A 26,641-nucleotide genomic window follows, 5' to 3' on the forward strand; every position below is an offset into this window, starting at 1 on the left:
CTTACAAACTTACAAAGGTTATTATTTTACTTATCTAACATAGTGCTGTACTTAAAATTCAAATATAGAATGTTTAGTCACACACAAACCCACATAGCCCTTCCCACCACCTGCAAAGGTAGGTGAGCATTTCTGTAATTCTGTAATTCTCTGCAGGTTAATGTATGGGGAATTTAGGATTTACATTTATGTATTACTATATAATAAGGTAGATATGTGTGTTTATGTGCATGTGTGCATGTGACAATGAATGTCACTAGCTTTTTGCCATGTGCCAGATCCTATGCTATGCATTTTTCATACATTCCACATAACAACTCTATATCACAAATTAAAATACAAAAAACAAAAAGCCCTGAAACTTAAAAAGAGCATTTGATCACTTAGGTAATGAATAGTAAACCAGTATTTAATCCAGAGCTCTCTAATCTTAATCATTATATTCTCAGGAGGGGCTCTCACAGCCCCAGGGACCTTGAACATGTTTTGAGATTTTTGGAGTTTCCTATGCTGATACTATGATTTTGTATTTTCATTTCAGTGACAGTTTAAGACACAATTTTTGTACATATTTTGGATCATCTGGGTGAAATCCTATAACTAGCACATTTATCCATATGCACTCAATTTGTGGTTATGATCTCATTGTTATTAAGTATTACTCCTGTAATTGCTTTGGACCAATGAGGAAAGAAGGAAGCTTTTATTTCAGGCAAAGTTCAAATGATGTTATGATGTGCTGTAGGAAGCAAACCTGTCTTTACCACTTTGACGAGGAAAAGTTTGGGGACAGTTTAATCTTCTTATGAATCAAAAGCACTTGGACCATAGTAGTAAGTACCATATGTGCACTGTGAGCCGTGATTTGCCTGCATCTTAAATCAATATTGGCAATTTGAATTTTACTGTGTATTTTAGTTTTTCTTGTATTTAATCTCTAAGTCTAGAGTTAATATTTGTGTATTTCAAGTAATATAATTTACAAACAGAGTCTAGAAAATATTTTCCTTTACACATTATTCTATAATATATCATACTAGTTCAGGTGTAGACCCTTCAGTCATGGGGATGAAGCCGTTCTGGTCGCGGGGAGTGCTGGAAAGCTTTGCCAGGATGCTAGCATTTCAACTTCATCTTAAAGGATGAGTACTTGTATACAAGGCAGAGATAGGGTAATGGCATTAAGACATCTGAAGAGCCCAAAACAAAAACACTCCAAAACAAAAAACTTACTGCAGGAGGAAATAGAATTACAGACACATGAATAGAAATGTAGATGATCGTTAAGGGCCTTTGGTGCTAATTAAGGGAGTTTAGATTTTATTATGAGGTCACTGTGTCTTGAAAGTGAAACACTGGCATGTAAACTAAACTTTTATAATTCACTTGTGGCATGCTGGATTTTTATAAATTAAATCATGTTTTGTGTATAGTTGGAACTCTGTTGGTTGAAGACCCCTTGGAAGAGGAATTTAAATGTTTTTGTAATGAAAATACAATGTAAATTTTCAGATTTATAAGTTACAATTTTTATTTATTTTTGCCTCCCTTTCTTCCTTTAGCCATCCTTTATTAATGAAATCAGAAACTTTAAACTTGATTCTTTCCCTCCATTTCAGTGGAATGCTTTAGTGATTGATAGTCTTCTACCCAATTGATTTAATAATTTTCATTGAATTTTACCCAAAATTTATGAAGAAAACCACTTAGTGAGGTTGCTGATCCCTAGCTTTTATTTGCACCAGAGAAAAACTGTTAGCATTATCTACTCAATATGTCTGCTTTTTATTAATGTTGTATTAATGCTTTGATTCCCATTGTAGCCTCCAGCTATTACTTATCCATGTACATGTTACAGAGAAATGTCCAAGTTAAATTAGTTTTCAAGCTGAGCCCTGTAAAACCAAGTAAAGAAGTATGAAAGGTGTCCTCTTTCTGCACACCAAGCTTGGTTTACTGTTTTGTGGTGTGATTAAACTGGCATTCAAAGTGCTCATCATTGGCAGACCCTTGGGCCAATGAAAATAAATGCCTTAATATCTAAAAAGCACTTTTGAGATAGAAAGAGGGAAACAAGAGAGCAGGAAGTAAAAAGCTATATGTGTTCCATTGTTCTTTGTGCTAGAATGTTACTTTTCCTAGGTCATGAGGCCTCCTAGGTCTGACTTCCGCCAAGAAGGGTTGTTATCTCTGGTTGAATCTCTGAGGCCTGAGGCGTAGAAACAAAAATATGAAAGGGAGAAGAAAATTAAATAAAGTAGGAGTGTTGGGGAAGAAGAATAAAATTGAAGAGGGAAGAATAAAATTGAAAAGAAAAAATAGAGGTGAGGCTTGAGGATATATATGTTTATTTCTCTTAGTACCAACATTTTGCTCAAAAGTCTAAGGTAGGGGGCACCTAGGTGGCTCAGTGGGTTAAGCCTCTGCCTTTGGCTCCAGTCATGATCTCAGGGTCCTGGGATTGAGCCCCGCATCGGGCTCTCTGCTCAGCAGGGAGCCTGCTTCTCTGTCTCTCTCTGCCTGCTTGTGATCAAGCTCTCTCTCTCTCAAATAAATAAATAAAAGCTTAAGAAAAAGTCTAACGTTATATGTCTTGTTTTAGACAATGATAGAAATTAAGATTAATGCATAAAATAAATGGATGCTCTCCATAAAATGCTTGTTCTTTCTTGTGTCATTATCAACAAATTAAGGAGAAATACAGAGTGAGCAATAAAGAGCCAGCTCTTTTTAAAGAATGAAAACAAATGACAGTATAATTATTTTGCCACAGATCCCAAAAGTCAAGTCATTATTTTAAGGCAGGAATTTTCTTTCATTTTCTGTTTCTCTGTCACATGTTCAGATTTCTTGGCACAATACAACCATAGCATTGTGTCATATTCTTGGTCTGATTTTTTTGGACTTTAGAAATTGATTTCGAGGGACACCTGGGTGGCTCGGTTGTTTGGACGACAGCCTTCGGTTCAGGTCATGATCCCGGAGTCTCGGGATCGAGTCCCGCATCGGGCTCCCAGCTCCATGGGGAGTCTGCTTCTCCCTCTGACCTTCTCCTTGCTCATGCTCTCTCTCACTGTCTCTCTCTCAAATAAATAAATAAAATCTTAAAAAAAAAAAAAGAAAGAAATTGATTTCAAATATACCAACAGTGCTGGGTTCTTCCCTTTATAGAGTTTGGGTAGCAGGCATCAACTGTTGCAGTAAAACAACTCCAGAAGTTATACTGAGATGTGAGAATGGGTTCTCTCATTTTCTTTTCCTCTCTTCTGGTGTCATTCTAAGCAGAGTCTCTTTTCTTAGACGTGGGGGATTGTGTGCTTGTTCTGGCCAGCATAAAACGTCTCTCTTTCCTTTCCTGTGTATTTAAGTATGAGAAGATGATGGTTATCTGTTGGAATTCTGCATGTTGGCTGAGTGCTGCTACAAGATACAGTGCAGCCCTGACTGCCACTGCACTGAGATGCTGAGTAGAACTTAGGACACAACTGTCCTGACAGGTCTCGCTTCAGATTTATGGCTCCATATGTCAAATGTGTTCCCAATTATACAGGCAATTCTAATGCAAATGCCTATTAAATTTGATTCTGCATTTCCAGAGATGATTATATCCAACTCTCTCTTCTCTTGTAAAATCTACAAAATCCCTCCCCTCTCCTCCTCTCCCCCTATCTCACAGCTGCTGACCTCACTTCATATTACAGTGAGAAAAATGCAAATCAGATGCCACTCACCGCATCTTCCCAGCATTAGATCTGCCAGTTTATGTGCATCTGTACTGGTGTGTTTTGCATGTTCTTTTACAGTGGTGTCACTATTCTAAGTTCAACAGTACCACTTTTTCTCTTAATCCTGTCCTAGTCCCCCAGTTCAAGAATGGTGCTTTCCTTTTCCTTTTCCTGGTGCATTATTTAAGCATACTTCAACATTTCCACCCTCTGTCTTTGAAAGTCCCTCCCCTGACATGATAGTCCTTTCTAGCTGGCTCTCCCTTTTTTTCTTTCCCTGCTCAGTAAATCTTGTTAAAAAATTGACTGTATATAATTGCTATCAGCGTTATCTCACCTTTCTTCAAGTTCATCAAGTCAGGCTTCTGTTTTATTTATTTATTTATTTATACTGTTTTTAATCACTTCCTTGAAACTGCTTTTGCCAGGATTTCAGATGGTGTGTTTCCAGGTGCCAGGTCCATAAGTCACTTTCTGTCCCCTTACTTTCCCTTTCAGCATCATTCTATCTACTCCCTTCTACCTTTTCCCTTCCTTGAAACGCTGTTTTCTTTTGGGATTTCTGACAACAGATTCTACTTATTTCATCTGTCCTTCATTTGTCATTTCTTCTCTGTTGTCATTTCTGGCTCTCCCATACTCCCTTAGAATTCACAGGGTTCCATTTTCAGCCCTCTTGTCTTTTTTATTATGTATACATTTCTCAGAAGATGTCTTCAAGTCTTATGACTTCACGACTTTGAATATTGATCATGTATTTATGGCTCCCATCTATTGTGCATATGGGACGTATCTGTCATGTATATGTACATGTGTGTACACACATACACACACACGTTAAGAAGCTCCAGAATAATATACTGTGGAGATAATTTCTCCATGATATCTTTAATTAGATACCAGACTTCACTTGGCCCAGAACGAATCTCTTCATTTTGCCCTGCCTTTTCAAAACTTGTTTGCCAAGTTCCCCAGTTTAATAAATGGTATCACATTCATCTGTTGCTTAAGAATAAATCACCAACTAATTCCTAATTTGTCTCTCACTCCCTACATTAAAACTGTAAGGAAGTTCCAGAAATTCAACCTTTTCTGTCTGTCCATGCTTTCCTCCTGTGAAGCATTATCTCTTGCTCAGACTACCAGAGTAGCTTTCTGACTGGTACCTTCTACTAGTCTCTTCTCCATAGCCAGCTAGACTGAGCTCTTAAAGCTTACAGTAAATGCAGTCACTCCTTGCTTAAGGCCTTGCTGTGCTCCCCGCTTACACTGAGGATAAAATCAAAATTCCTTACCATGGTTTATGAGATTCTGCATCCATCTGACTACTTGCCAGCTCTGTGGCCCCACCACTTAGACTTCTCCTCACCATATCAACTTTAAAAAAAAAAAAAATGAGCCAAGCTTTTGCTATGCTCAAAGCATTTATGTTCTCTCTACCTCTACCTCCAGTTCCTTACATAGCGCACTTTTCACATCCTCCATGACAGTTCCTTAGTGATATCTACCCTGACCATTGTAGCTCAATAAACTATATCTCTATTCATGTATTCAGTATCTCTATTACATGGCTCAGTTTTATTTTTGCCATAGCACATGCCACTGTGCTATGAGATGCTTCTTTTTTAGTTTATGTTGTTTTGCCTCTTTGAAAAATAAGTTCCATGAGACCAGTGAGGTTATACTCTATTCTCTTTCTTAAAACTGTGCAGCTCTTGGTTGGCATTCAGTAAGTATTTGCTAAATAGATATAAGTGGAGGTTAGCTCTTTTCAGAAAAAATTGACAGTTGGGTTTAGAATGCATGCTGGGTTCTCCCCCACCCCCTGCCATATATGTGCTGCCAAAGCAAGCATGAGGATTTTTTTGTTTTTTTGTCTTAAGATATATTTATTTATTTGAAAAAGGGAGGGAACATGAGTGGTGGAAGGGGCAGAGGGAGAGGAAAAGAGAGAATCTCAAGCTGACTCCCCCTTGAACATAGAGTCCATCTTGGGGCTTGATCCTACCACCCATGAAATCATGACCTGCGCTAAAATCGCCATTTGGTTGCTCAACTGACTGAGCCACCCAGGCTTTCCAGAATGCATACTGGTTTAAAATTACAGACAGATTTTAACTTTATCTTAGTTGGTAGAAACTTGAATTTTTATTAGGTTATTTTTAATTAGTTTTTAGGAGATATTCTTTTGTACTTTATGATACCAAGGGATTACTTCCTAAAGCAGAAGGTGGGGTGCCTGGATGGTTCAGTTCGTTGTGTCTGGCTCTTGGTTTCGGCTCAGTCTGTGATCTTAGAATCATGGGATCAGGCCCTACATTTGGCTCACTGCTCAGCTAGGAGTCATCTTGAGATTCTTAATCCCTCTCCCTCTGCACCCTTCCAAATAAATAAATCAATCTTAAGAAAGGATAAAATAAAAGGCTTTTCAGTGACTTATAAACTTCTGCAGCAAGGATAAGCAAACTACGGGCCCTATACCCTTTGTACAGCTTGTAAGCTAAGAATGGTTTTCATATATTTAAAATGGTTAAAAACAACAGAGAGGAATATGTGACATGGATTATCAATGGCTTACAAAGTGCATAATACTCTCTGGCTTTTTACCAACCAAAAACAAAAAACAAAAATAACAAACCCAAAAAAAGTTCGCACACCCTTGCTGGAGGGTCTGGTCCTTCATTCCCTGTGTGACCTCATCTATCAGTATGCTGTGTCTCCATCTACTTTTTTTTTTTTTTTTTCCAATTTATTTATTTTCAGAAAAACAGTATTCATTATTTTTTCACCACACCCAGTGCTCCATGCAAGCTGTGCTCCATCTAATTTGATCACATTAGTCAGGCACACTCTTAACATCAGGACTTTTGCATCTTCTGTTTCCTCTCTATGGAACACTCTCTCCTTCATAGGTGCATAGCTGTGACTTATTTCTCCTTTTCCTTTACATCTTTACTTAGATGTTCTATTCACAGTGCGGCTTTTCCCAAGCACTTCATTTATTTATTTATTAAAAAGATTTTATTTATTTATTTGACAGAGAGCGATCACAAGTTGGCAGAGAGGCAGGCAGAGGGAGAGGAAGGAAAGCAGGCTCCCTGCCGAGCAGAGAGCCCAATGTGGGGCTTGATCTCAAGACCCTGGGATCATGACCTGAGCCGAAAGCAGAGGCTTTAACCCACTGAGCCACCCAGGCGCCCCCTTTTTTTTAATTTTAAAAGATTTTATCACTTACTTGACAGACACAGAGAGGGAACACAAGCAGAGGGAGTGGGAGAGGGAGAAGCAGGCTTCCTGCTGAGCAGGGAGCCCAATAGGGGGCTCGATCCCAGGACCCTGGGATCATGACCTGAGCTGAAGGCAGATCCTTAATCAACTTAGCCACCCAGGCATACGCTGAGCACTTCATTTAAAATACAGTCTCACCCCCATTCCCTCTTTTTCTCTTATTTTTTTCCACTGTATTTATCCACTGACATGCAGTGTCTTTTACTTATATTCTCTCTCTTCCCATAGAGAAGGAAGAGAAGTTTGGGTTTTATTCTGAGTGTAAGGGGGGAGCACAGCAAGGCCTTAAGCAAGGAGTGACAGGATTTACTGTAAGCTTTAGGAGTTCAGTCTAGCTGACTATGTAGAAGAGACTAGTAGAAGAGTAAAATACAGAAGTAAAGGTACCAGTCAGAAAGCTACTCTGGTAGTCTGAGCTAGATAATGCTTCACAGGAGAGCATGGACAGAAGTGGTTGAATTTCAGATATATTGGGACTTCCTTATAGATTTAATGTAGGTAGTGAGAGAATATTAGGAATATTCCCAAATAGCACATAGAAGCTTTCACGAAATATTCATTGAATTAATAGTAATGGATTAGAGTTTCTTTGAGATCAAAATTTTAAAAAGAGCTTTTGGGGCACCTGAGGGGCTCAGTCAGTTAAGCATCTGCCTTTGTCTCAGGTCATGATCTCAGGGTCCTGGATGGAGTCCTGCATTGGGCTCCCTGCTTAGCAGGGAGAGGCAGACTCCTTCTCCCTCTGCCTTTGCTACTCCCCCTGCTTGTGCTCTTTCGTGCTCTGTGTCTGTCAAATAAATAAGTAAATATTTTAAAAAAGAGCTTTCTGTCAAAAACATCAATTCTGTTAACTTTGAGTAACTGCTGTGAGTTAGGCCTTGCCTCAGATATGTGGAGATATATAATATAAGGTCCTTGCCTACAAGGTGACTAGTGTAGTAGTGAGAACAAACATGGAAATAAGTGAAATTCAATATAAGATGGGACTAATCATGGTGCTTTTCCTTTGCTGATTAAAAGCTGTTGAATTGGTGCTCGCTTCGGCAGTACATGTACTAAACTTTGAACAATACAGAGATTAGCATAGCCCCTGCAAAAGGATGACAGGCAGATTTGTGAAATGCTCCATTTATAAAACAAAAACTGTTGATCATTTAAAGCATTTTTTGTAAAATTTAACAGTGTTTATATCAAACTCTACATTGTTAATGATTTTATATTCTTTTTTTATGACTTTTATATTCTGTATTGAAATCTTTCTTTTTTTTTTAATCATGACTTATTATCTGTAGATTGTTAAGGATACAGTTCCATAAAAATAAAAATCCCTCCTTAAAGCAGCTCTTAAACATTGTCATTAGACATAAAACATATAAAACTATTATTTATTTTCTTGTATACTTTTGGGGATGGTATCATATGAAATTGATATATATTTTTAAAGGTTTTATTTACTTATTTGACAGAGGGAGCACAAGCAGGGGGAGTGGCAGGCAGAGGCAGAGGGAGAGGGAGAAGCAGGCTTCCCGCTAAGTGGGGAGCCCAGTGTGGGGCTTAATCCCAGGACCGTGGGATCATGACCTGAGCTGAAGGCAGACGCTTAACTGACTAAGCCACCCAGGCACTCCTGAAAGGGATATATATATTTTTTTTCCAATTTATTTATTTTCAGAAAAACAGTATTCATTATTTTTTCACCACACCCAGTGCTCCATGCAAGCTGTGCCCTCTATAATACCCACCACCTGGTACCCCAACCTCCCACCCCCCCGCCACTTAAAACCCCTCAGATTGTTTTTCAGAGTCCACAGTCTCTCATGGTTCACCTCCCCTTCCAATTTACCCAAAAGCACATACCCTCCCCAATGTCCATAACCCTACCCCCCTTCTCCCAACCTCCCTCCCCCCAGCAACCCACAGTTTGTTTCGTGAGATTAAGAGTCACTTATGGTTTGTCTCCCTCCCTATCCCATCTTGTTTCATGGATTCTTCTCCTACCCACTTCAGCCCCCATGTTGCATCACCACTTCCTCATATCAGGGAGATCATATGATAGTTGTCTTTCTCCGCTTGACTTATTTCGCTAAGCATGATACGCTCTAGTTCCATCCATGTTGTCGCAAATGGCAAGATTTCATTTCTTTTAATGGCTGCATAGTATTCCATTGTGTATATATACCACATCTTCTTGATCCATTCATCTGTTGATGGACATCTAGGTTCTTTCCATAGTTTGGCTATTGTGGACATTGCTGCTATAAACATTCGGGTGCACGTGCCCCTTTGGATCACTATGTATGTATCTTTAGGGTAAATTCCCAGTAGTGCAATTGCTGGGTCATAGGGCAGTTCTATTTTCAACATTTTGAGGAACCTCCATGCTGTTTTCCAGAGTGGTTGCACCAGCTTGCATTCCCACCAACAGTGTAGGAGGGTTCCCCTTTCTCCGCATCCTCGCCAGCATCTGTCATTTCCTGACTTGTTGATTTTAGCCATTCTGACTGGTGTGAGGTGATATCTCATTGTGGTTTTGATTTGTATTTCCCTGATGCCGAGTGATATGGAGCACTTTTTCATGTGTCTGTTGGCCATCTGGATTACTTCTTTGCAGAAATGTCTGTTCATGTCCTCTGCCCATTTCTTGATTGGATTAATTGTTCTTTGGGTGTTGAGTTTGTTAAGTTCTTTATAGATTTTGGACACTAGTCCTTTATCTGATATGTCGTTTGCAAATATCTTCTCCCATTCTGTCAGTTGTCTTTTGGTTTTGTTAACTGTTTCCTTTGCTGTGCAAAAGCTTTTGATTTTGATGAAATCCCAAAAGTTCATTTTTGCCCTTGCTTCCCTTGCCTTTGGCGATGTTCCTAGGAAGATGTTGCTGCAGCTGAGGTCGAAGAGGTTGCTGCCTGTGTTCTCCTCAAGGATTTTGATGGATTCCTTTCTCACATTGAGGTCCTTAATCCATTTTGAATCTATTTTTGTGTGTGGTGTAAGGAAATGGTCCAATTTCATTTTTCTGCACGTGGCTGTCCAATTTTCCCAACACCATTTATTGAAGAGGCTGTCTTTTTTCCATTGCACATTCTTTCCTGCTTTGTCGAAGATTAGTTGACCATAGAGTTGAGGGTCTATTTCTGGGCTTTCTATTCTGTTCCATTAGTCTATGTGTCTGTTTTTGTGCCAGTACCATGCTGTCTTGATGATGACAGCTTTGTAATAAAGCTTGAAGTCCGGAATTGTGATGCCACCAACTTTGGATTTGTTTTTCAATATCCCTTTGGCTATTCGAGGTCTTTTCTGGTTCCATATAAATTTTAAAATTATTTGTTCCATTTCTTTGAAAAAGATGGATGGTACTTTGATAGGAATTGCATTAAATGTGTAGATTGCTTTAGGTAGCATAGACATTTTCACAATATTTATTCTTCCAATCCAGGAGCATGGAACATTTTTCCATTTCTTTGTGTCTTCCTCAATTTCTTTCATGAGTACTTTATAGTTTTCTGAGTATAGATTCTTAGCCTCTTTGGTTAGGTCAGGAACACGGCAGGGATGTCCATTATCACCACTGCTATTCAACATAGTACTAGAAGTCCTAGCCTCAGCAATCAGACAACAAAAGGAAATTAAAGGCATCCAAATCGGCAAAGAAGAAGTCAAATTATCACTCTTCGCAGATGATATGATACTCTATTTGGAAAACCCAAAAGACTCCACTCCAAAACTGCTAGAACTTATACAGGAATTCAGTAAAGTGTCAGGATATAAGATCAATGCACAGAAGTCAGTTGCATTTCTCTACACCAACAACAAGACAGAAGAAAGAGAAATTAAGGAGTCAATCGCATTTACAATTGCACCCCAAACCATAAGATACCTAGGAATAAACCTAACCACAGAGGCTAAGAATCTGTACTCTGAAAGGGATATTTTTTAAGCCAAGTGTAGGTGTTTAGGTAGTATTACGAAATTTCACATCTTAGTTTTTATACTAAGTGAGTGTTAATGGAGCTGTTCTCAGGAAGATAGAAGGAGAGGAAGTGTGTGTGTGTGTGTGTGTGTGTGTGTGCGCGCACACATGCAATATCTGTATATTCTCTCTGTAGCATTTTCGACATTATATAGATATTTAATAGGTAATACTTTATCAGTATAATTTTGCTTCTAAGTAGCATATTTTTAAGCTCTTTTTCTTTTTTTGAAGATTTATTTATTTATTTTAGAGAGAGAGCATGAGATGAGCAGGGGAAGGGACAGAGGGAGAGAGAAAATCTCAAGCAAACTCTGCACTGAGTGTGGGGCCTGACACAGGGTTCAGTCTCATGCCCCTGAGATCATGACCTTAGCTGAAATCAAGAGTTGAATGCTCAACTGACTGAGCCACCCAGGTGTCCCTTTTAAGCTCTTTTTTTTAGCTTAAACTTCTTTTTTCTAGTGAAAACACAAATAGCTGAGTCAAGTTTGATTTTTGGTATTTCCTTAAACCTGACAATAGTAGCATTCTATTTTTTTCTTAAATTTGCGTGGGAGATTTTCATGTTGGGTAACCTATTATGTATGTATTATGTGTGTCTTTTTGACAAAGGAAAAGCCATTAGACATGTAGTTTCTGAAAAAAGTATTGATGGCTTCTTAATAAAATGGAAGTTTTGAAGAGCAAGAATTATTCCTTTCTAGTTGTTCTTAGGTGCTTAAAGATAAGGAAAGTGTTCATTTTTCATTGCATTGTAATGTTAAACTGTATTTTCCCTAAACTTTATTGTTTTGGGTAGATTTATCAATAGAGGGGATGTACTTAGTTTCCTTTTTATGCATGTGTTGAACAAATATTTAATGAGCATCTGTACACTAGGAGGAACTATGCTATGTGTTAAGAATTAGGAAAATGTAGCAAACATGGACCTTGAACTTTAGGAAAGCATTTTCATTACTTTTTCTTTCTTTTTTTTTTTTTTTAAAGATTAAAAAATATTTTAAGTAATCTCTACATCCAGTGTGAGGCTCAGACTTACAACCCCAAGATCTAGAGTCATAGGCTCCACTGACTGAGGTAACCAAGCGCCCTTAGGAAGACATTTTCATAGATACAATGAGATATAAATCTGGTTAACAGTAATTTAGCAGCAATAATAGGAACAAATTAACATGTCATAGGTTATATTTAGTTAAAGTGGATGCAGGAGCTGAGAGGGATCAGTAGTAGTTCTGGCCTAACAGATTTACCTAAGTTTGGGTTTGAATTTTAAGAGGTAGAGACTGAGGGAACAATGATAAGGTAAATAGGGGCAGATTTAGTAGATCTGATGTGATGCTGAGAATTCTGTATTTTTTTTTTTTTTAAGATTTTATTTATTTATTTGACAGAGAGATCACAAGTAGGCAGAGAGGCAGGCAGAGAGAGGGGGAAGCAGGCTCACCGCTGAGCAGAGAGCCCGATGCGGGGCTGAATCCCAGGACCCCGGGACCACGACCCGAGCCGAAGGCAGAGGCTTTAACCCACTGAGCCACCCAGGCGCCCCGAGAATTCTATATTTTCAGCAAGCTCCCACATGATGCTAATGATATATATTCATATAAAACTTCTTGTGACAGAGACCAGTAGAGATCAGATTGTCTTTTCCATTTTTGCTTTTTTCTCTTCTTACCCATTAATTTATTCATGTTTGTGTGAGAGTGGAGAGTGTTCAGTCTATTATTCATCATTTCGTTGTTAAAATAGTTGAGAACTGATCAATTGAGAATCAGATTTTAAAGGATTAATTCATTTATGAATCTCCTTTCTCCTTTTCCTGCTTGAAGAATAATAAAAATATAAGTCCACTTAGAATTTAATCCCAATTAATTAATTCAGGCATAATAGCAGTCTGAGAGAGTTTATAAAAAAATCTATACTAAGCCATTTAAATCCTTTTCATTCTGTTTGCACTTTAAGGTATGGATTTACTAACATACTTGGATTTTGTTGTCAATTTGGATTTAAATCAAATTATATATTGATCTGTTTTTAAGTAAAGAAAAGGTAATTTCATGTTTCAAAGGTTCTGTTTTGTCTCAGAATATTTATTTCTGAATATATATTGTAGTAACATCTTTTATTTTTACTCTTAACATATGTTTTGATGATACTGCCTTTTGTATTCTTTACCTAAGAAACAGTATTGAAAAGGATATTAGTGAGATAAGAAATTGGGTGTATTCATTCCCTCTAGTTAATTTGTGAATTCAGAATTCTACATACACTCGTGCTTGTGTGTGCACACGTACATAATACAAGGAGGTGGGGTAGAAAAGACAATAGTAGAGAGATTGATTTAATCCTCTTATAATTTTCTGTACTTTTCTTAGTTCTCTGACTTTCAAGATAAAATCATTTTATTTTCATATTTAATTATCCTTTATTCTGTACAGTGAAAGTGTAGAAGTAATAGCCAGAAAACTAAGATAAAGAAAAGAAATTGAAAGTATAAAAAGAAAACCTTAGGAAATAGAAAATTAAAGATAAAAAAAATAAGGGAAACTTAAATGTGCCATAGTTGGACTACCTTCTATTAGTATGATACAGAAGACCCTATTTTGAGATAAAACTGTATCTCATTTTTTAAAATGTAGGTATTTATGTATTTGTTTTAGAGAGCATGCATGTGTGTGCATGTGAGCAGGGGGAGGGGTAGAGGGTGAAGGAGAGAATCTCAAGTAGGCCTGGTGCCAAACAGGGAGCCCCATGGAGGGCTTGATCTCATGACCTAACCTGAGCTGAAATCAAGAGTCTGCTGCTTAACCAACTGAGCCACCCAAGTGCCCACATGTCTCACTTTTTAAAAACATAACTTTAAAATGTTTTTTTTTTTAAAAGATTTTATTTATTTATTTGACAGAGAGAAATTACAAGTAGATGGAGAGGCAGGCAGAGAGAGAGAGAGGGAAGCAGGCTCCCCACTGAGCAGAGAGCCCGATGCGGGACTCGATCCCAGGACCCCGAGATCATGACCTGAGCTGAAGGCAGTGGCTTAACCCACTGAGCCACCCAGGCGCCCCATAACTTTAAAATGTTTTTAAAAAAATTTTTTCTATTGGGGCATCTGGGTGACTCAGGTCATGGTCTCAGTGTTGTGAGATCAAGCTCTGAGTCAGGCTTCACTCTTAGCTTAGAGTCTGCTTGGGATTCTTTGCCTCATCTTTCCCTCTCCCTCTGTTCCTCACCCAAACTGTGTGCTCTGTCTCTCTCTCCAAAATAAATAAAATATATAAAAAGTATTTTGTCTATTTTAGAGAATTTAGGAACTACAGAAAACCATTAGGAAAAAATTAAAAACAGCTGAAGTTTTTAACTTTTTAGTATTTTAATTTTTAATTTTTTTGGTTTTGCGTGTGTGTGTACATCACACATGTATGTTTAGGATCATGCTTTGAATTCAGCTTGGTATTCTATATTTGTTTCTTAGCATTTCATCATGTCTTTTTGGAGTTGATGAAGATAATCATAAAATTCTGTGACCAGTATCTTGAAAATCAGAAATAACATTTTTGGTTTTTAAACACACACTACAAGTTGGATTGGAATTGTTGTTGGGATAGGGTAGGGGCAGTGGGATTTTTTTATTCTCTTTTCTGAAATACAGCTAAAAACACCCTGAACTAGATCTGTGACTTGAGGGTAAAGTCAGAAATTTAAAAAAATCATTAACTCTCAGATAATAATTATGATAAAAAGTACTGAAGAGTGAAATGGGTTTTAATTGGATTAAATGTTAAGCATATAAAGTTGGCCCTCGAACCAAAAAATACACAGGTAATTTTAATTAGGTTTCTTACTCTATGTAACCAAGTCACCAGGTTGCTGTAGGCATTAGTGGTTGCTAGCATCATCTGGAATAATGCATATATGTAGGGTGAGAAGAATTATACGCCAGGTGAGTTTTTTTCTCCCTTAAAACAGAGAGTGAAATGCTTGTACCTAGTAAAGCAATGTTATGAGGAATTTAATTTTGAGAAAGAGCAATTTGATTCATGAAAACAATTTTGCTTCATTGTTTTGGCCTTTTTAAATGCAAAGTACCAATCTGTTTTTTCCATTAGTTGATATAATTGATATCAGACTAACAAAAATGGAATTACTAGCATAGAAAATTGTGTAATGAGGAGGGTGAAATATAAACATGACTTACGTTTCTATTTCTTTTATTGGTAACTATTTTTATTATATTCTCTGTGGTTGAATTTTTCTGTGAATAGTCAAGATAGCAGAAAGTACAGATCTGAAGTGTGACCTTGGCATAACTTATTAGTATGTACTTCCATTAGAGAATGACTTTTTATCCTACTATTTATGTCATTAATATAGTATTTGATTTTGAATAAATTTTTTAGTTAATTCTATGCTGAAGAAACATTTAGAAATTACTTTTAAAAATTTTGTTGCGTGTAGGTGGGATCATATTCAGATCAACCTAAAAGAGAATGTATGTTTTCAAAACCTTGTAGAGAGGATTCCACAGTACGTTTTTGACAGTATTATTAACTATATTCTCTGAGAAACCTTCGTTACAGACAACAATAAAAATGCCAGAATTCTTTCATGAATTTCATAAATGTATAGTTAAGCTGGAGGAAAGTAAAGAAATTTATAGGGGTAAATAAACAAAATATAAAAGATAGGGTTTGTCTTTTGACAAAATTGGTTTAACATTGGAAAATCTCAAAGACATGTCAATAAAATAAGCATTCATGTATTCACAACTAAAATGACAACTTTTGGCAGACAAGGAAAGATTAAAAAGTTCCCACAGAAAAAAGTTAACAGATATTCTAGTCAATTATGAAATGTAAAACCATTTTGTTGAATCAAGAGAAGGACAAAGATACTCTCACTACTCCTTTTCATGATGCTTCTGGAAATTCTAGGAAGTTCAATAAGAAAAGATAAAAAGAATGAAAGATTGAAAAAATCCTGAAATACCCAAAAGAATATACAGAAAAATTATTAGCAGAAACATTTACCAAGATAGTTCCATATAAACCCACATATTGAAATCAAATGCATGTCTACATGCCAGCAAGAAAACATTAGAATAAAATTAATTTATTAAACTGTATCACTGGAATAATTGATTTAAGAAAGGCTCATCTGGGTTTGGGACTATTAGATGAAAAGTTGATGAAAGGTGAATTTTATACACAGATGAGAAGGCTGTTACTACCTTAATACATTGATGAATCCTAGCTTTGTTAAGAATGGGAAAACCAGACATTACATGCTTTCCAATGTGAGGCAATATGAAATATACAGTGCCATTATTTAGTATTATGACTTACAGAGTTAAAACTGAATCTGGTCAAGTCTTTCAGGCTAGATCTCAGTATCTAAAGAAAAGGAAAAGCAGGAAATGAGTTAAATGACTCCATGAAGAAATAGACAAATAACCCAAAATGTAAGTCATTTTATAAGAAAAACTGAAATCTGTTTCTTTAAGAAGTCAGTGGCATTTTAAAAAGGGGGCAGAGGAAGAAGTGAGGGACTTTTCTCTAGATTAATAGAACTTGGAAGGATTTAACAAACACAATGCTGTGAACCTTTAATGAATTCTGATTCAAACAAGGCAACTGTGAAAAGATTTATTTTGAGATGACTGGGGACCATTGAATATGTATTGGACATGAGATAACAATGAATTGTTAATTTTGTCAATACTTACATTGTTGAAAACTATTTTTTGGGGAGTACTTTTTATAAGGAACTTTGTAATGACATGGTGTCTGAAATTTAAAATGACAACAAAAAATATACGGTCCCTAGGAATAAAATAAATAAAATAAAGTCTTTTATTGAAGAAATTCAAACACTTATTGAAAACAAAGGATAAGGATAACTAAATAACTAGAGAGACATACCATGTCAATGAATTGAAAGGTTCAAGAGCATGAATATGTCTGTTCTTCCCATATTGATTTGTAGATTCAGAACAGTTTCAATAAAAATCCCAAAAGGTGGCTGCTGAGTTTTGATTGCTCTAGTTGATTGGTTGATTGGCTGGTTTTGCAGAGTTTGATAGCCTGGTTCTGAAGTTTATATGAGAAGTCTAAAGGCCAGGAAACATCAAAATGGTCCTGAATAAGAACAAGGTAGGCAGGCTTGCCTGAAATAACTATTGAGATTTTGTATAAAGGTATAATAATTAAGGAAATACAGATTTGGCACAGAAATTTGCAAAGATACCAGAGAGCCACAAAATAGGCACACTTGTTTTCAGAAACTTTCTATATGACAGTTGTGACAATGCATGTTAGGGCTGCTAGGACAATTAGCTATCAATATATGTAAAAAATGAAATTTTATTCTTACTTCATGTCATACCTGAAAAATGAAATTATGTCTTTAGTTCATATCATATACAGCATCAGTGTCAAATGGATTAATGACTTCAGTGTGAAAGACAAAGTTACAAAATTTTTTTTTAAAAGATTTTATTTATTTATTTGACAGAGGTCACAAGCATGTAGAGAGGCAGGCAGAGAGAGAGAGAGAGGAGGAAGCAGGCTCCCCGCCGAGCAGAGAGCCCGATGTGGGACTCGATCCCAGGACCCTGAGATCATGACTGATCCAAGCTGAAGGCAGAGGCTTAACCCTCTGAGCCACCCAGGCGCCCAAAGTTACAAAATTTTTAAGAGAATATCTTTATGAGGTTGAGATAGGGAAGATACTGTGAAAAAAGTCACAAAATTACAAACCATAAAGAAGATTGGTACACTTGACACAATAAAAATTTTAAAATTTTTTATTAAAAAATATCATAAAGGTAATTCATAGATTGGAAGAAAATATTTGTATAACATATAATAGATAGGGGATTATTATATAAAATACATAAAATATACTTATAAGTCATTAAGAAAAAGATACCTAATTAAAAAATGGGCAGAATATATAAGTAGCTATATCACAGATGTAGAAACAGGAATGGCCAAATACCATATGGAAAGATGTTCAGAACTACTGGGGAAGATGGCAGAGTAGGAGGGCCCTAAGCTCACCTCATCCAATGGATACATCTAGATAACAGCCACATAATTGTACATAACGCAGAAAATGACCTGACTGATAGAACAAACTCTCCGTAGCTAAATGTAGAGAAGAGCGTAGGAAGGGTGGAAAAGTGGTCAGCAGCTAAAGGGACCCACAGGGTTTTCTGTGGGAGGGAGGGATGCCTGAGATGTGCAGAAGTCAAAGAAACAGACTGTCACACTAGGATTTCCAAAATCATTTGTCTTTAAAAAACAGAGGTGCTGAATTTCATGAATTCTTCTAGTCAATGGGGCTTAAAAATCTGGAAATCTGAAAATCAGCAGACTCATGGGAGAGCCAGTAGAGTGAGAGGAACCTGAGTCCCCACTTTCAAAGAGATAGCACAACAAATAGCTCCCTAGAGATACAGCATAGAAGCAGCAGTTTGAAAAATACATGGAGTATACTGGAGGGAGATTTGTTTACTAATCTCAGAGTGTGTGCTGGAAGGAGAAGCATCCTCGTGAGATTTCTCCAGGAATGAAGAAGCTGTTGGGCACCAATTTCCCTACCCAACTCACAAGCATAAACACATGGCCACCTGTGGGAACAAGCGCAGTTTCCATACTAGTATGGAAACCACTTAAGGCTTTCAGCTGACTTTACAGTAGAAAATTTGCAGGCCAGAAGGGAGTGGCATGATATATTCAAAGTCCTGAAAGAAAAAAACCTGCAGCCAAGAATACTCTATCTAGCAAGGCTAGTTATTATTCAGAATAGAAGGAGAGATGAAGAGTTTTTCCCAAACAAAAGTTAAAGAAATTCATGACCACTATACCAGTCTTAGAAGAAATGGTGAAGGGGACTGAATGGAAAAGAAAGACCATAAGAGTAAAAGCAATAAAATAGTAAACACAATAGAATTAAGTGTATCTATAAAAAGCAGCCAAAGGATTCACATAATAAAGAGATGTATGATACTGTATACCTAAATGTGGGAAGTGTACGGGGAAGGAGTAAAGAATGAGCTCAAACTTAAGTGACCATCAACTTAATATACACTGTTACATGCATAAGATGTTGTATATAAACCTAATGGTAATCATAAAGCAAAAACTGATAATAGATATGCAAAGAACAAAGAGAAAGGAAGCCAAATGTATCACTAAAGAAAGTCAACAAATTGTGAGTGCAAGAGAACTACAAAAACAACCATAAAACATGTAACAAAGTAACAATAAATACATAGCTATCAAAAATTACTTTCAATATAAATGGACTAGATGCTCCATTCAAAAGATACAGGGTGACAGAGTAGATAAAAAAAAAAAGCAAGACCCATCTGTGTGCAACCTACCAGAGATTCATTTCAGACCTGAAGACACATGCAGATTGGAAGTGATGGGATAGAAAAGCAGTTATCATACAAACCAAAATGAAAAGAAAGCTGAGGTAGCAATACTTGTATCAGACAAAATAGACTTTAAGACTGTAACAAGAGACAAAGAAGGACACTAGATCATTATAAAGGGAACAATTCAACAAGAAGGCATAGCAATTGTGGCAAATGTAAATATGTATGCACCCGATATGGCAGCACCCAGATACATAAAACAGCTAATGAACATAAAGGAAATAATTGATAGTAATGGGACTTGAACTTCAATTGATAGAAGGGACTTCAACACCTCATTTACATCAATGGACAGATCATCTAAACAGAAAATAACAAGGAAATAGTGGTTGTGAAGGACACATTGGACCAGATGGAGCTAACAGATATATTCAGAACGTTTCATCCTAAAACAGTAGAATACACCTTTTTTTCAAGTGCACATGGTTATGTTCTTCAGAATGGATCACATATTAGGCCACGAAACAAGTCTCAACAAATTCAAAAAGGTCAAAGTCCTACGATGTCATTTCCAACCACAGCACTATGAAACTGGAAATCAACCATAAGAAAAAATCTGGAAAGACTACATATACATGGAGGTTAAACAACATGCTGTCAAACAATGAATGGGTCAGCCATGAAATCAAGGAGGAAATAAAAAAAATATGAAGACAAACATAAATGAAAAGACAGCAGTCCAAAATCTATATAGCAATATATGCCTACCCCAAGAAGCATGACAAACCTCAACTAACCCTCCTGTAAGAGCTAGGAAAAGAAGAACAAACAAAACTCAAAACCAGTAGAAGGAAGGAAATAATAAATAGTAGAGCAGAAATAAACATAATCTAAAAAAGACGCCAACAGAACAAGTCAGTGAACCCAGGAGTTGGTTCCTGGAAAAGATCAACAGGATGGATCTTGACTTGACTCCCCACAGAAAGAGAGGACTCAGATAAACAAAATCAGAAATGAAAGAGATAAAACAACTGAGACCACAGAAACACAAGGGTTATAAGAGAATATTTTGAAAAATTATATGCCAACAAATTGGATAGCCTAGAAGAAATGGATAAATTCCTAGAAATGAATAATTTACAAAAGTGAAATAAGAAGAAATAGAAAATTTGAACACATTGATTACCAGCAATGAAATTAAGGCAGTAATCAGAACCTCCCAACAAACAAACGTTCATGACTAGAGACTTTTAGAGATGATTTCTACCAAACACTTGAAGAAGACCATACCTATTCTTCTCCAAACTATTCAAAGAAAAAGAGAAAGAAAAGAAAGCTTCCAAATTCATTCTGTGAGGCCAGTACTATCCTGATACCAAAACCAATTAAAGACTCTACTAAAAAAAAGAACTGCAGGCCAGTATCTCTGATGAATGTAGTTAAAAAAAATCCTCAACAAAGTATTGTGAAACCAAATCCAGCAATACATTTTAAAAAAAATCAGTATCACCAAGCGAGATTTATTCCTTAGATAGAAGAGTGGTTTAATTCATAAACTAGTGTGATATGTCACATCAACAAGAGAAAGAATAAAAAACTGCATGATCATTTCAATACATGGAGAAGAAGCTTTTTGACAAAGTACAACATCCATTCATGATAAAACTCTGAACGAAGTGGGTTTTCAGGGACCACACTTCAACATAAAAAAGGCCATATATGAAAAACCCACCACAGACATCATACTCAAATGAGGAAAAGGTGGGAGCTTTTCTCCTAAGTTCAGGAGCAAGACAAGGATATCCATTCTCACCCTTTCATTCTGGAAATTAATAGGCTGGATTTAATAGGCTGTGTGTAACAGACAAGTTGGGGGAGTCTTGCCTTAGTGTGTCCTGCCATCTCTAGGAGGCTGCCAGGGTACTCTTTTTTTCTCTCTGTCAAGTCACTTTCTTTTGATGGCTCTTGTCACCATGATGGCAGTGAGGTCTGGGGACTGGAGAAAGTGTGACCCTAGCACCACAGCACGAATTCCTTGCCAGGGCTCGAGCATTCCTGATGCAGAGGCTGCTGCGGTCCCTGCTGTGAGCGCCTGCTCTTCTTGGCTCATCGTTTCTTCACATTCCATGTTACAGAACATCTGTACCCCAAGAAGGGTCTGGTGGAGGCAGATTTAACCCCTTGTTTTACAAAGGATCATGTAAAGTCATTGAAGTTGTGAAAAGACTTTTCCCCTGTAAATCTATTTTTCACAGAATATAAGAAACATCAATGACCGGATCTGTCCTCTCTCCTCTTTCCCCTTCACCTTAGATCATCATTCCTGTTTGTATTGTCTTTGTGTCCAGAGTAAACTAGGTGACTTATTGTACAAAATGTTATTTTGCCACAAGAGACAGTAATAAAAGATTTTCATAGTAAAAAAAAAAAAAAAGTACTGGAAATCCTAACCATAGCAGTCAGACAACAAAAAGAAGAGGCCTCCAAATTGTCAAGGAAGAAATAAAACTTCTATTTGCATGTGACATGATACTGTATACAGAAAGCCCTAAAGATTCCACCAAAAACCTTCCTGAACTGGTAAATGAATTCAGTAAGATCACAGTATACAAAAGCAATACATAGAAATCTGTTGCATTTCTATACATAGAAGCAGAAAGAGAAAATAAAAAAATAGTCCCTTACACAGTTGTACTAAAATATAAAATACCTAGGAATAAACTTAATGAAAGAGGTCAAAAGCCTATAATCTGAAAACTATAAAACATTGACGAAGGAAATGGAAGATAACACTAACAAATGAGAAGATATTCCATGCTCTGGAGGACTGGAGGAACAAATACTGTGAAGGTGTCCATACAGCTGAAGTAATGTATAAATATAATGCAATCCCTATGAAAATATCCATTATTTTTTTCAGAGTTAGAACAAATGATCTTAAAACTTGTGTGGAACATGAAAGACCCTGAATAGCCAAAATGATCTTGAAAAAGAACAAAACTAGAGATGACACAATCCCACATTTCAGGATGTAGTACAGACTTGTAGTAATCAAAACAGTATGATACTGGCATAAAAATGGACACATAGATCAGTGGAACAGAATAAAAAACCCAGAAATAAACCCACAATTACATCATCAATTAATCTATAAAGGAGGCAAGAATATGTAGTGGTGAAAAAGTCTGTTTAAGAAATGGTGTTGGGAAAACTGGAGAGCTATGTGCAAAAGGGTGAAAGTGGACTACTTTCTTACACCATACACAAACATAAATTCAGAATTGACTAAAGACCTAAGTGTGAGACCTGAAACCTTGAAAATCCTGGAAGGAGAGCACAGATAGTAATTTCTCTGACATCGGGTGTAACAACATTTTTCTAGATATGTCTCCTGAGGCACGGGAAACAAAAGCAAAAGTAAACTGTTGGGACCACATTAAAATAATAAGCTTCTGCGCAGCATAGGAAGCAATCAACAAACAAGAAGAATGCGAGATCTTTGCAAATGACGTATCTGATGAAGGTGATAGGGATAAAGTATATAAAGAACTTCTGCAACAACATGAAAAAAACAAATAATCCAATTTTAAAAAGGGCAGGAGACATGAATGGACATTTCTCCAAGGAAGACATACAGATTACCAAAAGACACATAAAAGATGGTGAACACCACTCATCATCAGGGAAACACAAATCAGAACCAAAATGAGATACCACCTCACACCAGTCAGAGTGGCTGCAATCAAAAAAACAAGACACAACAGGTGTTTGTGAGGATGTGAAGAGAAAGGAGCCCTTGTGCACTGTTGGTGGGAAAGTAAATTGGTGTAGCCGCTGTGGAAAACAATATGGAAGTTCCTCAAAAAATAAGACTACCAACTGATTCAGCAATTTAGTTGTTCCACTATTTCCCTAAAGAATATGAAAACACTAGTTCAAAAAGATAATATGCAGTCCTATGTTTAATGCAGCATTAAATAGCCAAATTATGGAAGCAACTCAAGTGTCTATGGATAGATGAATGGATAAAGAAGGTGTGACACACAGACACACACTGGAATATTATTCATCCATAAAAAGGAAATCTTTGGGCGCCTCGGTGGCTCAGTCAGTTAAGCGTCTGCTTTCAGCTCAGGTCATGATCCAAGGATCCTGGGATCGAGCCCTGTATTGGGCTCTATGCTCAGTGGAGAGCCTACTTTTCTCTCTCCCTCTGCCTCTGCTGCTCTGCTTACTTATACTCTCTATTTCTGTGTCAAATAAATAAAACCTTAAAAAAAAAAAAGAATGAAATCTTGCCATTTGCCACAATGTAGATGGAGCTATACAGTATTATGCTGAGTGAAATCAGTCAGTCAGAGAAAGACAAATACCATATGATTTCACTCATATGTGGAATTTGAGAAACAGACAAACAAAGCAAAAAAGAGACAAACCAAAAAACTGACTCTTAACTACGGAGAACAAACTGGTCACCAGAGGGAAGGTGAATTGGAGGATGTGTAAAATAGGTAAAGGGGGGGAAAAAGTACATTTATCATGAAGAGCATTGAGTAATGTATAGAATTATTGAATTATGATATTGTACACCTGAAACAAATATAACATTGTATGTTAACTATACTGGAATTAAAATTTTAAGAAAAGAGAAGAAAATTTTAAGAAAAGAGAAGAAAGAAGAATAAAGAAAAGTTGTTCAGCTTTGGTGAGATATTATTTATATCAGTTTGTTAATATTTAGAAAGTCAGATAGTACTGTTATTGATTTCCTAGAGGTGTAACAGGTATTCCTGTGTACTACTAGTGAAAATACAAGTTAATACAATTCTTGGAAAATAATTAGTGAATCTGAAGGTATACCTATTGTATGGCCTAAGATTTCAGTTTCTGGGCCCTTGCCTTAGAGAAACTCTTGCATAGGTACAACTAGCAAAGCATAACTAGCAGCATTGCTCGTAATAGTAAGAAAAATTAAATAACTGCACTGTTCATCACTTTGGGAATGGGTTGAAACATTTCCTTTATATTTATACTGTAGTGAAAATTGAAGGAATTGAAAAAACTGCATTAACACATTGTTTAGTATGAGTCTCAAAACATGCATTGAAAAGAAAGAATCATTTAGTAATAAATCATATATGAATTTCAAAAGCATTCAAACTTAATGAAGTATCCCTATATAAGTGATTTAGTAGCATACTATAATAACAGCAGGGGGATCTTAAACACAACATTTAGAATATAAGGCATTCTTATTTTAGTGTGAAAGCAGTGGAATAGGATTAGGAACTTCAGAAGTACGTATAATCTTCCGTTGGTTAAGTGGGGTTCCCATATTGTTACATCATTTTCATATTCATATATATAGTCTTTGAAAGTTTGAAATATTTAATGATAGTAACATTAGAGCTAGAATATCAAATCTTTCTTAATTGGCCAATCTACTCTTTCATAGCAGTGATGTTGGTAGCCTTTCCCTGTTTCCAACATAAATCTCTGAATTGATTTCTTCAGACTACCCGGTGCCTTTCTCCTGTTTTATGGCTTTGTGCTTCGTAAAGTACGTGCTTAAACTTAGTTTCTGAAATATCATTGTAACCAATTTGCTACCTTTGTTAGGAAAGAATTTTGAATTGCTAGAAAAATCCTGCAGCAAGAATTCTTTGTTCGTTTTCAGCTGTTACTTGGTGTCAGTGGTATAGATTTGTAAATGAAAATGTTCTTTTCTGTGCATATATATGAAAAGCTTGGTTTTTCTCCCCTTTATCAATAGGCAAGTGAAAGACCAGAATAAGAAGGTAGCAAATCTGAAGCACAAGGAGCAGGTGGAAAAGAAGAAGAGCGCACAGATGCTTGAGGAGGCTCGACGAAGGGAGGACAACCTCAACGACAGTTCCCAGCAACTACAGGTTAGAACACGAGGACAGTCTGAAAGGATTGGGTGAAGAGATTTGATCCATAATTGCATGTTGTTTTCCTCTTCATCTTTATCCTCCTCTTTTTTCTCTTTGTAACCCTGCTTGCTGCCTTCCTCTGAGACCAACTGTTTAGCAATAAAGGAATGGCTTTAAATAGAAAAGGCAAGTTTTATTCCACAGCTTTGTGAGGACATCCCAGCATAGGAGAAAGTTCACCTTGCTTCAAGTCGATCACATTTAATTGGTAAGTTCAGTGTCAGCTTAATGAGTGGGTTCTGTTATACTTCAGGGTGGTCCATGTTATAGTTTGCCATCTTCCTTCATTAAAGTGCGTTGCTAAACTTGGTTCATGTCTGTTGAGCTTCCCCCTGTGTTTTTCATTCTTCTTTTCCCTGCCTTTTCCTTTTTGCCCTCTCCCTCTTTCTTCCCTCCTTTTTAAACATTCAATGTAGAGAGCATATTTCACAGTCATACAGGATGTATAAACTATACTTTTTTACTTCAGCAGAGTGATAATTGATGTGTAGACCTAATGATTCACAAATTAGGGTGTAGTGATGATATGAGAAGTGTGTATATGTGCCCAGTACTTGGCCCTAGGCTCTGGTCATTCATGGTTTCTAACCTTTACAGTGATCCAGTGGGACAGATGGTTTTGTACACATTTTATAGGTAAGGAAACAGACTCAGAGAAATTGAATTAGTCACCTAAATGCACACAGTTTTCAAGGTGGCTCAGCCATGACTTTAACTGAGACTTTCTGGATCTCTAGCCTGTCAGAATGAAGGTTTAAATTTTAGAGAAGAATATCATAAGCTTTGCTAGAAACCTCTGAAACTTCTGCCAAGGCTGCTAAGCCATTGTCACTTCGTTTTTCTCTCATTACAACTTCGAATTGGGTATGAGAGACTTTGTCACAGTTGCATTATCATGAAATCTTTATTAGAGAGATTTGGAGGAGTTATTACTGTGGAAGCCATTTTTAGGCTTTACAACAAAGTCTATTTCAGACATATTTTTAATTTCTTTTTTCATCCATCTTTTATATAAAATTTATTGATTATAAAGTACATAGTGCTTATAGGAGTAGTATACATTTTCTCAAATGCAGTGCCTTTTGATAAAGCAGCATACCAATTTTCCCTCCTTCTTGCCAACAACAGTCAATGCTGCCTATTTTCTCTTCCTCCCTGCCAATCTGATGGATGGAAAATATTTAATTTTTGTTTTAATTTATATTTCTCTGATTACCAGCGAGGCTAAGTATTTATTCATGTCTTAAATTGTCATTTGTTAATGTAAATCAGATATTATTTCTCCTCCGTGTTGGCCCTTTCCCCAAGCATTTTTTGGTTC

The 26,641-nt window shown here is 36.7% G+C and overlaps 1 protein-coding gene and 1 non-coding gene across 12 annotated transcripts in view; both read left to right on the forward strand.

Annotated features, from left to right (window-relative positions):
• Positions 1–26,641, forward strand: part of ERC1 (ELKS/RAB6-interacting/CAST family member 1) — a 561,256-nt gene that overhangs the window by 219,564 nt on the left and 315,051 nt on the right. For all 11 annotated transcript variants that reach the window (XM_044228946.1, XM_044228950.1, XM_044228948.1 and 8 more), the window contains one exon: positions 25,140–25,275. In XM_044228946.1, the coding sequence (XP_044084881.1) occupies positions 25,140–25,275 (136 nt within the window). The remainder of the gene's footprint in view (positions 1–25,139; positions 25,276–26,641) is intronic.
• On the forward strand, positions 8,045–8,148 carry LOC122892797. Its single transcript, XR_006381483.1, has one exon. It is a non-coding gene; the product is annotated as a U6 spliceosomal RNA (small nuclear RNA).

The sequence above is a fragment of the Neovison vison genome, chromosome 12, assembly GCF_020171115.1.
Source record: "Neovison vison isolate M4711 chromosome 12, ASM_NN_V1, whole genome shotgun sequence".
In the NCBI taxonomy this organism is placed as follows: domain Eukaryota; kingdom Metazoa; phylum Chordata; class Mammalia; order Carnivora; family Mustelidae; genus Neogale; species Neogale vison.